The sequence below is a fragment of the Neovison vison genome, chromosome 12 (assembly GCF_020171115.1).
Source record: "Neovison vison isolate M4711 chromosome 12, ASM_NN_V1, whole genome shotgun sequence".
Taxonomy (NCBI): domain Eukaryota; kingdom Metazoa; phylum Chordata; class Mammalia; order Carnivora; family Mustelidae; genus Neogale; species Neogale vison.
This window is the reverse complement of record NC_058102.1, coordinates 72,180,341-72,192,817: the sequence shown is the minus strand read 5'-3', so window position 1 is coordinate 72,192,817 and position 12,477 is coordinate 72,180,341. Positions and strand designations below refer to the sequence as shown.

Here is a 12,477-nt window from a genome sequence, read left to right as displayed (position 1 = left end):
TAAACACTATGTATAAATCTTGTCCATAATGGTATTCAAATATTAGTGGAGTCATAATTGCCATATGAGAGCTAAAAATTATTAAAGCATAGAAAAAAATGTAAATAGCTTCAAAGTAGATAGTCCACTAAGAGGAAAAACTCAACTACCATTACAATACATACATTAGATGACAAACACAAATAGCTTCTCTATTCACATCATTAAAGCTTCCAGCTAAAGGTGTACAACAGCCTACACCACTATTCTTCAAACCCCATCTTCTGTTTTCCTGCCTTTGTTTCCATGCATTCACTTCTCCCCTCTCCCCCACCCTTCAGATCTTCTCTTCCAAATAACACCTATTTTCATTAGTAACCCAATTCAATTTTCTTTGCTCCTTACTCCCTTTTCCTCAGACTCTGGATTTCACTGAACTTAAGCTGCCTCGAAGAAGCAAAGATCCTTATCCCTACACTTCTCCATCAGTTCTCTCTTTCCTTCCTTCCCATGTCTCAGATAAGTTTCTCATAAGTTTTCCACTCTTTGCTTTCTATTTTCCCTTCAATCTCCTTCCCCTCAACATCTCTCTCCTTTCAGGACTTCCCACTAATTGTTGGGGCCATCAATAACATGGAGAACTTCAATATTTTTTATTTTTGCTACCAGTTGGTCATAATGATATAATACATTTTAAAAAGAGAGAAATAACAGACATGCAATGAATTGTTAATAATAAAGATATTTTTAGTTAGTGCAAAGAATTGTGTAATAGTTTTAAGAATTTAGAACCATTCATTGGCAGGATAAAATAAAAGCTAACTTTTGTAGTTTTTATAGGTTTCTATTTCTAATCACTAGTTTTAAAAAAATGTAAGGCAAGTCATTAAAAGTAAAAAATTAAACTACCTTTTAGAATCAAATTTGGCTTAACAAAAATAACCCTTATAGCCTCAATAAAAATAAAAATTAAAAAAACTTCGAATGTGATACCTAATTATGGAATACAATGTATTGAGGATTTTATTTTTATACTGAAATCCAGAATTTGACCTATGCTTGTCACATTAATTGGCAGCTGCTTAATGAAAAGAGTACTCCTGCCAGCCTATAGCTTATGCCATTAAACATGAGGCTATCACTTCAGCATAAAGCAAAATGAAAGCAGGAACAAGGTAGGTATAAAAGACTTTTCTTCCATACAATTTCATCCAAAAGTAAATAAAAACTAAATTGAGTTAATCTTTTTAAAGGCTTAACCTCTCAGAATTTGAATGAAAACTATTACCCTATTATAAACTTATTAAGTACTTCAGATATATTTCTAGTGGCACATGATTCACATACATTTCCCTAAGATCTTAAGCCTCACAGTATGGTATTTAAGATATTGAGATTTAGGTCTTTAGACGTGTATCAAAAATAATATGCTAACCTTCTATAAAAACTACATGTATAAAATTTTTGAGATCAACTACAATCTGTAAAACAAATCTTATTTTTTTTTTTTACTTTTCACCCCAACTGTCCCTCAGATTCTCCATTTTTACTGAATGTGTTCCATCCCTTTATAACATTTTTAAAGTCTCTTAAAGCCATTTCAGAGTAAAGTAGTAAATACTCAGAGAACTAAAGTATACACATTATTGATGAGGAAAAAACATCATGGGAGTGATATAAAAAACTTGTTATACCATCCTTTTTTTCTTAATACAGCTTCATATAAGTATTTACATTGATGCCAATCATCTATGTTCCTCATAGTATTCATCAAGAATTTTGATGACCTTCACATAATTTCCTGGAAGAAATTATTCAGGCTCAGCATCTTTTAATATTCAAATCAGAAAAATCAAATACTTAGAGCAAGGTAACCAAACCAACCATATATCAAACAAATATTTTGTTACCTTGAGAAACAAAACTAAGTTTAACAAAAGATGAAAGGAAAAATTTGAACATGGATGGACAATTCAGGCCCAGGCTTACTCTACTCAGTGAATTAGGATACATGTAATTGAAGCATCTTTTTTCACATAATATTCATTCATTTTCAGTAACATAAAAAGAGAATTATCAGAAAGGTTTATCTACAAGTTAAAAGATGGAAGTATTAATAAATTACTGTGCATACCTCTTGAAACTACTCTGTCAACATAAAATAAAAAAATTTTAATAAATTGCCGTTATTTGTAATAAGAACATGAAAAATAGGATTCAAAGTTTTTAAAATTAAAAAAAGAGAGAAAAGCACCATCAGCTTAGCTAACTGACCTAACAAAACTATAAAAACTATACAATTATTTACTTATCAATATTAGTAGTTAACTTTTAAGCCTCTTGTGGTTGTATATAAGAAAATAAATTTTCTGTTTATTCCAAGCACTTATTCCTAGCATTTATTCCTAGCACTTTTACCTTCCTCTCTTGCCTGTTACTTCTAAATTGCTACGCTTAACTTTTGCCACATACTTCTATTCTCTATTCAAAACATTCCATGTTATAATGCTCAATTACTACATTCATGTATTACATTCTGACATTTTTCAGAACCCATCCTATCTTCAAATCTTAAAATATTGCAAAATCCATCCTATCCCCAAATCTTCCAAAATACTTTGTGATAACTTTTTCAAGTATATTTAGTATAGCCCAAGTCCTCCTGAGAAGACTTGAGAAAGCAAAGATAATAAACAGGCATGCAACATAAACTACAATTTATACAACTATTTATAAAAAGATACAGGTAAACTATTTAGTGTTTACTGATAATTTTAAAATGTAATATTCAAAAAAAGCACATAGGTTTTGCAGTTAAGTACTTAGTATAAAAGGTTTCTATATATTAGTATTAGATGTAATACTATGAAAATGATGATAATGACATCTGATTCAGTGGTTTTCAGACTTTTTGAAACTCGTACAACAAAATCACATATAGAAAATGAATAAATAAAAGCATACTGAATCAAAGCTGTTCTATAGTTCAGAGGTAGGAAGGGGGGTCCAGAGATCTAATCTCTCGCTACTCTACTCGCCTCTCAGCTCCCTTCCCACCCTGCCTTTTTAGAAGGCCATGAGGAACCTCTGAAGAAACTCCATGGTCTGGAGAAGCAGAGCTTAAAAATTACTGGTTTAACAGATTTGAAGCTATTTGGAAATTTTTAACGTAACTTAAACACTACCTTTTGATTTTGATTAATTGGCTTTTGATTTGTTCTTAATAATAGAAACATGTTAATTTTAGAAGAACCATAAACCATAGAAACCCAAGGAATCAGAGAATTTTAAAGGGTAGAGAGAGTCTTAACCTTAATCTTTTCACATTTACCTCATATGAGGAACTGAGGCTTAGTTGGCTTATTAGAAGTTAATTGGCCCAAGTTCTCACACTATCAGTAGCAGAACTGAGAAGAGAATCGAGGTTTGCTACTTTATTAGTCCACATTATGGCCCCTCTCCACATTATAAAGTAAGTTGCAATATTTTAAGCATTGTTCAGATAGGTCTTATTCTACACAAATTCTTCTTTCATTGTTCTTCAGTTCAGAGTATAATTTGTACAAAATAGACTAATGACCTCAACAAGCACTAATTCTAATTACCTTTGAAAACATTTTGAAAGCTAATGCAGAAATTGCAAGGTATCAATATAGACATGGTAAATTTATAGAATTTAAATCTAATCTTCTGCAGAAATCAGTAATGACTAACAAGGTAAAGCTGAGGTAACAGGGGCCCAATATCTATAAATGTATATACCTATATATTAGCAATTGATTAAATTTTTTTGCTATTATTGATTAGATTTTTGGTTTTGATTCCCTGTTCATATCCCACCCCTTGCTCTGCAGGATAAGGATAAATGAAATGATCTTAAAAGTGATCTGGAATTAACCCTGTGTTAAATGTAAGTTTCTGAAAAAAAAAAAAAAAAATACAAGTTTCTATATAAAGTAGAAGTTTTTTAAAAATATTCTGTCTGGTCAGTTCTTTTTCTTTTTCTTTTTTTTTTTTTTTTAAAGATTTATTTATTTATTTGACAGACAGAGATCACAAGCAGACAGAGAGGAAGGCAGAGAGAGAGAGGGGAGGAAGCAGGCTCCCTGCTGAGCAGAGAGCCCAACGTGGGGCTCGATCTCAGGACCCTGGGATCATGACCTGAGCCGAAGGCAGCGGCTTAACACACTGAGCCACCCAGGCGCCCCTGTCTGGTCAGTTCTAAGGAAGATTCTACACATTTTTTTTTTGTTCTGGAAGCTAGATTTAATTTACAAATCTGAACTCAAATTATCTTTGGATTTAATTTTTTCCTCTCTGTTTTTTCAAGGAGTTCAACTATGCTAAACTTCTCTATGGAGTTCTAAATTAGAATTTTAATTTAGATTAAAAAAGAAAGTGGACCACAGTTACCATGTTAGAAAGTTCAGAATCTAAAAGTAGCTTATATTTCATCTTCAAAATATGAGACAAGATCTATTTACCTAGATAAACAGGGCTTGCACTGATTTAGTAACGACTCTACTAATATGCAATGTGATTATAAAACTCTCTGTATCATAACAAATTTGGTACCAAACTGAGAAGTATAAATCATAAAAAAATTTTCCTTATATTATAAAATATAAATGCTAGAAAAGCCAATTTGGTTTGAAATAACAAATGCATCATTTCTCAGAATTAAAAAATTATGAAAAAACACAAACCACATGTATTATATATGTAATGCTACAAAATAAGGTATAGTAATTCTGAATAATTCAATTATAATTCATAATTATAAATAATTCTTATAATACAAATTGTCCTGAAATCAGAAAAGAAATAGAAAATACTACCTCCCATTTTTCACCAAAGACTATACAGACCTAAGTAGATTTGCTGCTATTAAGCTGAGACTATCATTCTGCATTTGAAAATATGGCAGTATCTTTTAAGTAGACAACAATGTTCCTCAATAATAAGCAAGACGCTCTAAAGACAGCTCATCCCTTTTTCACTTGTACTATCCCCAACCCAAACCTCTCTCCACATCTTTTTAAAAAGATTTTGTTTATTTATTTGACAGGGAGAGAGAGATCACAAGTAGGTAGAGAGGCAGGCAGAGAGGGGGAAACAGGCTCCCAGCTGAGCAGAGAGCCCGATGCAGGGTTCAATCCCAGAACCCTGAGACCATGACCCAAGCAGAAGGCAGAGGCTTAACCCACTGAGCCACCCAGGCGCCCCTCTCCACATCTCTTCTGAAGAAAGTCAGTATTTTGTTGTCTAAAAAATCTAAAAATTTTTGTAAAATTTTGATTGTGGCTGGAAAAAAACCTTACCAGATATAAATACCAATATATCACGAGGGAAATCCAGAGTTCTGAAAATAAAACTTTAATGCATTTGAAGTATAAGAATGGAATATCACAAGAAGCATTACCTTAATAATTTATGATGAGATTACTTGAGAAATTAAAATAAGAGGAATATTACTCTCTCCCCTGCATGAACATGAAGAAACAGACAATGAGGGAATGAAGAGTAAATCTTCATCTCAACATTAAGTAAGACTGCCTACAATGAAGAAGTAAAAGGAACTAGAAACTAGGATTTATTTGTGTTTGCATTTCCCTCACTTAACCAACCTTTAGCTGGTGGAAAAGGATGAGAAGGAAGTGAATCTGAACAGAGCTCCAGCGGAAACTGTAGAAGTTCTTCATTATCTGTAGAGGCTTGAGAGGCAAGAAAAACACCGGTTATTTAGTAATGATCTAGAATTAATTTTTTTAAATTAAGAATCTGGAATAAAATATGTATTTCTCCCAATCCAATTTATTCTGGTTATTTTCCTCTTGGTTACTGCCCTGGAGACCCTTCCTTCACCTGCACAATGTTAAGAGATGCTATCTTCCCTGCTAGGACTGTTGTGAAGCCTCGGAAAAATACGAAGTATAAATCTCTTAGCACAATGCCTTCCAAACAGTAAGAATTCAATAACAACTATTATTATCCTATTCTTTGTACCATACTGGTTCTATGATACTTAAACCAGCTATTTTCTATCTTCCTTTATAAATATCTGAATGCAATTGTTTAATACATCTCTATTTGACATTAATTCAATGCTATACATGTAGAATGTAATCAACTATAAAAATTTTAGACTAATCACGAGTATTTTATTTAGCTGGTAAGTCCTTAAATATTAGAAAGCATACTATTTCCCTCTCCTTTTTTTCAGAACACATTAGCAGTTTTTAAATTGGAGTTTCTTTGGGATATATTAAGAATGGTACTTCCTAGATTTTACTGGATAAAGGACAACTCCAAGGACCTTTCCTAAGAAAAACACATGGTGCTAACTACATCAGTAGGTTCTCAGATGCCTTGGGGACCTCCCTAGAGGTCCTGGGACAGAAACCTCTAAATTACTGCAGAATATGCTATAACCAAAATCTAAAAAAAGGCAGCACTCTCTATGTAAATAAAATAAACACCAGTCAACCACCTATTTACATGTGAAAAATACCAAGTCAACCACAAAGTTACCTTGATAAAAAGAAAAAGTGATAGTAACTCTTCTTCAAGAAACAAGTCATTTATTTAATCTACCTTTTTCACTGAACTATAACTGTAGACAAACATGAACTATGCTCCCATCCATCACAGGTTTACCTCTTTGCAATGACTTTTCAACATGTGTTTTTGTGGTCTGTAAAGCCTGATTTTTATCAAAAGTTATTGCAACTGCTGTGACTGTTACCTAGAATTACAGAAACAATATGATTAGCAAAATAATCATTGACAAAATAAGTTTCTCGCAGATCTTCTTCAGTAATCTTCTTCAGTAATGGAACAATTTATATTAACTAACTAATTTGGTTTTCTGCTTAAGATTCTCAGCCAAAATTACAGAAAACCTCAGATATTTAGACTACAACTGAGTCTGCCATATATACCTAAACCTAGATATTCCAGAAAGAGCTGAAGTACTTTCTCTAAAACATAGGGACTGAAGAAATCCCGTTTTAAGTACACATCCTATTACATATATGCTAGAAATGAGATTCTACCTTTGATAATTCAGAATTCAGAAAAATAAAACATATGTGGTCTGATTCATTCTAGTATGTTTGTTTAAAAATATTCTGAAGTAAAATCCTTTATGTTTATTCAATTATGGCAGATTTATAATATTAAAACAGATCAGATAAAAGTCAGAAATCTTCTTTAACAATAAGCCAAATCTTAATTACCTGTATTAATTCATCTTCAGGCAGAGATACTGTAAAATTTACGTGGCAAAGGCAGCAGGGGATCATAGACCGCAGTTTAAAATACAGGCTCTACATAATAGAATATATTAGTAATATCACTTCTTTTTATTTAAAAATTTTTTTAAACTGATTTTCCACTGCACAGTATATCATGGCAAAAGAAAAGTTTAAAAGATTAAAGCAAAGCTGGTCCATTTCTATTTTGTGTACTCTTACATTATTTTAAATAATAATAATAAAAGATTTAATCATATTAACATTAAGTCATAAAAATATAAAACAAAAGATTTTTTAAAATTTACACATATGCAATACATTTCTTTGAAGCTTAAAGTTATAAAACAACTTAAAATATATTTAATCATGTGGCATATGAAGATAGAGAGCACAACTTTAGCATTTTACCAGATGAGAGAGTTAAGATTAATATAATATGTAAATAAAAATCATTCAGCCCACAACTGTGTAAGATATTCCAGATAATATATACTTTTCTTTTTTAACTGCATAATTCTTAGAGGAGATTTAATTAAAATATAGTCAAAATGTTCCTACCTTGAGCAAATTTTCACAGAGATCATTAAAGTTCTTATTAAGGGCTTGATTAGTCAGGTTAAGGCTGCTTAATCGGATTACTCTTACTGATGTGAACATCTAAATATGGGGAGATATAATAGCATGACATTTTATTATTTTTAACTAAATACTGTGACAGTTGATAAAACTGCCAAATAATGAGTAATAACAAATAATGTGGTGTGAAAAGGGCTAACATTTTAGTTGCAATAAGGTGGTCAAAGAGAAAACATATTAAGAAGGAACTTGCTAAAATCATAAATGTTGTAGTTGCTTAAAATTATGAAAGGTTTACCTGTATTTCAGATGTCCAGTTATTTATACCAGGCATAATCTCTGTATTACAACTATAAAAGCCTGTCAAAATAAATCATAGTTAAACTATATGATATTATTTTATCTATTTTTATGTTAAAGAATAACATTTTTCACTTATTACATGAAATTCTAACTGTAAGATCCATATATTCTTTTTTCTAAAACACTACACTTTCAGTAAACTTTAGACCATCTTAATAAATTATGAGTTTGGTTTTTTTTTTTATGTATTAACATGAAAGGATTAAAAATCCATCTACCTAGAAGTACCTGGGTGGCTCAAGTCAGTTAAGCATCTGACTCTCACAGCCCTGAGATCAAGCCTCACAAGCTCTGTGCTCAGTGAGGAGTCCGCTTGATATCCTCTCCCTTTCCCTCTCTGCCCCTTCCCCTGCTCATGTAGTTGAGCTCTCTTCTGGGTTTGAGCCCGACATCAAGGCTTCCTGCTCAGCGGAAGCCTGCTTCTCCCTCTCCCATGCCCCCTGCTTGTGTTCCCTCTCTCGCTGTGTCCCCGTCAAATAAAGAAATAAAATCTTTGAAAAACAAATTAAATAAGTAAATAAAAAATAAAGATAAAAATCTAGTTCACCTGCATTTTTTTTTTTTTTTTAAGATTTTAGTTTTTAGCAATCTCTAACATTGGGCTCAAAATTACAATCCCAAGATCAAGAGTCACATGCTCTACTGAGTGAGCCGGTCAGGCACCCCCTCAGTTCACCTAAGTTCTAACATAAGTAATTGTAAATTATGTTTTATTAGCTTTGGAGCAGCAGAGTACATGACAGGATGTGACACTGATAAAGCCTTTAAAATAAATTTAGTATTACTATAATAATTTATGAACTAAAATATTGATATATAAAACAAATCTCATCTCAAAAGTATGTTTTTTCTGTTCACCTGAAGGAGGAGGAACATCAGTAAGCAGAGAATGTACATCTTCCATAGCATCTGTGTCATCAATCTGAAAATAAAAGGGTTAGAACTATTGTGTAAGAACTAAATGTATAATAACTTCAAATTTTTAAAAAAGCATTGTTTTTATTATTTACTAAATAGAAAACATAAGAGTCAAGAAAAAGCGGAGCCATTTTCCCCTAAATTAAAATACAAAACTTGAAAAAAAAAAGTTCTGGGTGCCTGGGTGGCTCAGCTGGTTAAGCAATTGCCTTCGCCTCAGGTCATGATCCTGGAGTACCAGGATAGAGTCCCACATAGGGCACCCAGCTCCACAGGGAGTCTGAGTCTCTGACCTTCTGCTCTCTCATGCTCTCTCTCTCTTTCTCTCTCTCAAATAAATAAATAGAATCTTAAAAAAGAAAAAAGTTCTAATATCTGTAAATTTCTCCACATTACTAATTATAAATACTTCTAAGTAAACATTTCACATTATAAAGTATATTCAGTTAAAAAAAAGAGAGAGAGCCTTTTCTCAAGCCTTTATGAGTATACGTTTCAAAAGGCTTATAAACAGATATAAACAATTATCTCTACTTGTATAAGTTAATAAAGGCCATTTAAAAAAAATCTTTTGACTTACATACAAAACTGCTTTAAAACTGAATTACATAGGGATAATTAAAGGCATAGCTAAGAAAAATAAATCCAAATCCTATTTTTCTTATTCACAATTCAAAATATTCCATTATGAATAATAAATAGTGAAACCATCCAACTAGACATATGCTGACATTAATGTCATCTATACAGCAGGAATCTGACTGACTCTCACACACTTCAAGTGTCCCTTCACATTACCGTTGAGACTTGAAGAACCATTTTTAACTTTACCGTAGCTATCCACAGTCATGGCCATACCTCTCAACCCACTATTCCCAAAAACATTCCACACCCAGTTCCAACTACAATGTCCGGTCTGTTCCCTCTCGTACTGAATCTGCACCTTGCTCTCAGCCTTCTACCCAGATCTGAAGCACTTTCACTCTCTACTTAGCCAGGATCTAGGACCATAAAGATCAATAATGCTCTAGAATGTTAAACAGATTCCTGGGGCCTACCTTGAAATTTTGATTTAGTTAATTTTCATTTACTAGGTCTGAGGTACGGGCTCCAGAATTTGCATTTCTTACAAGATTCCAGATGGTGCTGATGCTATATAGGCAGTCACAGCACACTTTGAGTAGCACTACCCCAAAAAGTACCCTAGCACCTTTTACCTCCTCAGTCTGACATTTTCTTTTACCAACCTCCATTTTTTGTTCATTCTCAGACTGTAGAAAAATATGAGAAACAGGCAAACATCCATATAGTCTGAGTTTTCTACAAGTCAACACTCTCACCTCAGTTCAGTCTTCTGCATCTCCCATGGCTGACATCCTGATCACGTTCATAGGCACTGTTCTAGATTCTTCAAATGTCTAACCCCATCCCCAAAAAATTCTACCATGAGCTTCCTGCTTTACTAAAGTAAAGGCATCTGATGTTTTTCTCTCAACTGGAACCTTACCAGAACATTTCTGAGTATCCCCATTTGTTTTCCTTTCCTTAATACCAAAGGAAGATCATTTATCTCCATTGGAGCTAACTGTTTATAGGGCAGGGCAAAGGAAGCAGACTTGTTCCATAGATCTTCCATGCCACATTTATTCTCCAGGAAAGGTCTGAGTGTATTTTTATAATGGAAGCTCAACCATACCTTCTGAATTCAGTAAGAAAACACTATACTCAGAATTCGTAGTGCTATTATACACAAGTGAAAGGATACAATTATACTAACATGTTATAACACTGAAGCAAGTAGATAGTAAGTCAAAAAACAGCACTTTAATTTAAATTCATTCAAGTTTACAAAAATAGCTCTAAGAATTAAGCATTATTTTTTTAGTTTAGGCATTATCTTAATTTTATTTCAACCCATACATTAATTTTTCCAAAACCACCTGCATTATTGTACCTGGGCTTGATCAAAAAATATATTACCAAATTCTAATATTTTCAAATTTGCTATAATTTCTATAATAAACTTTTTGTATATTTACAGCAGTTGCAATAATACAAAATCACATCACATCAATTTAGGATCTGATTGTAACAATATACATCTTATCTTCCAAAAACTTTGAGAAATTAGTCTAAAGCAGTAATACCTCCAACACAAAAGCATCTTTTTTCCCATGTGAAAGGTCCAATTCTGTAACTTCATCAGAGCTTTCTGACTGAGATCTTAAAAGTCTTGAGCGCTGTCTAGGTTCTGGGATGGGTGATCCTATAATCTCTTCAGATAGATCCTAAAAGAAATACATTTGCTTTATGTCATATGAGATAGTCTTTTTCAGTTTTGGCATTATTTTGTAAACTGTAGACTTCTTTTCTTTTTACTCAAGTATAATGGACATATAACATTATATTAGTTTCAGATATATAACATGATTTCATACTTCTACACTTCAGTTTGATTTTAAATTTTTATATTAATAAATATCTGTAGAGAAAAAGTCTATAAAATATATTCACAGCCTATATTTAATTTTAACTTTCATAACTAATTAGCCTTTTATAGAGTACACGGATATTTCCTTTTATCAATAATAACAGCCTGGCTACACCTATCCATAAACATATAGGACTGCCAACTAGCAAGGCAATACTGACATCTAGTGTACAGAGAGGACACCACAACGAGTCCTTTCAACTCAAAAGGTATTTTCTACTCAGCATTTAAAAGACCGAAAAGCCCAGAAAAAATTAAAAATGTAGTCTCCGAAAAGGATTCTCACCTTTTTTATCTTTTCTTATCCAGTGGTAATTTTTCAAAGCTCCACATAATAAAATGAGGACTATGATAAATGTGTGCATGTATACATAATACATATATTATGCAGGTATTTGCTGTAGAACTAATTAAGGTAAATAAACTTTGGTAGCTACAACAATGATCTTTTTGAGGTCAGTGTATGGTGTGACCCCATATGGGTCTGCAAGTTTTTACCTACTACTACACAATCAAAGATCAGAGCCAACCAGAGATTCTAAATATCTGTTGGCTACAAGGACTATCAGAATGTGAATATGGGAGCACAAATGCAAAAAACATAGCCTATTGTTAGCATAACAAAGCTACGTTTAAAAAAAAAAAGAGTATAAGAATTTCTTTTCAAAATGAAGCTTTAAATGTTCATCACTAGTGCATACCTTACGTAAGACTACCACAATTTTAGGGCACCTAGGTGGCTCAGTAGGTTAAAGCCTCTGCCTTCGGCTCTGGTCATGATCCTAGGGTCCTGGGATTGAGCCCCGCATGGCTCTCTACTTAGCAGGGAGCCTGCTTCCTCTTCACTCTCTCTGCCTGACCCTCTGCCTACTTGTGATCTCTGTCAAATAAATA

At 32.7% G+C, this 12,477-nt stretch overlaps 1 protein-coding gene across 22 annotated transcripts in view; it reads right to left on the bottom strand.

The window, feature by feature from the left end:
* Window positions 1-12,477, bottom strand: part of C2CD5 (C2 calcium dependent domain containing 5) — a 109,098-nt gene that overhangs the window by 11,779 nt on the left and 84,842 nt on the right. For all 22 annotated transcript variants that reach the window (XM_044228439.1, XM_044228447.1, XM_044228444.1 and 19 more), the window contains 7 exons: window positions 11,240-11,380; window positions 9,033-9,096; window positions 8,110-8,171; window positions 7,794-7,892; window positions 7,218-7,307; window positions 6,637-6,724; window positions 5,607-5,693 (listed from right to left, as the gene is read on the bottom strand). In XM_044228439.1, the coding sequence (XP_044084374.1) occupies window positions 5,607-5,693; window positions 6,637-6,724; window positions 7,218-7,307; window positions 7,794-7,892; window positions 8,110-8,171; window positions 9,033-9,096; window positions 11,240-11,380 (631 nt within the window). The remainder of the gene's footprint in view (window positions 1-5,606; window positions 5,694-6,636; window positions 6,725-7,217; window positions 7,308-7,793; window positions 7,893-8,109; window positions 8,172-9,032; window positions 9,097-11,239; window positions 11,381-12,477) is intronic.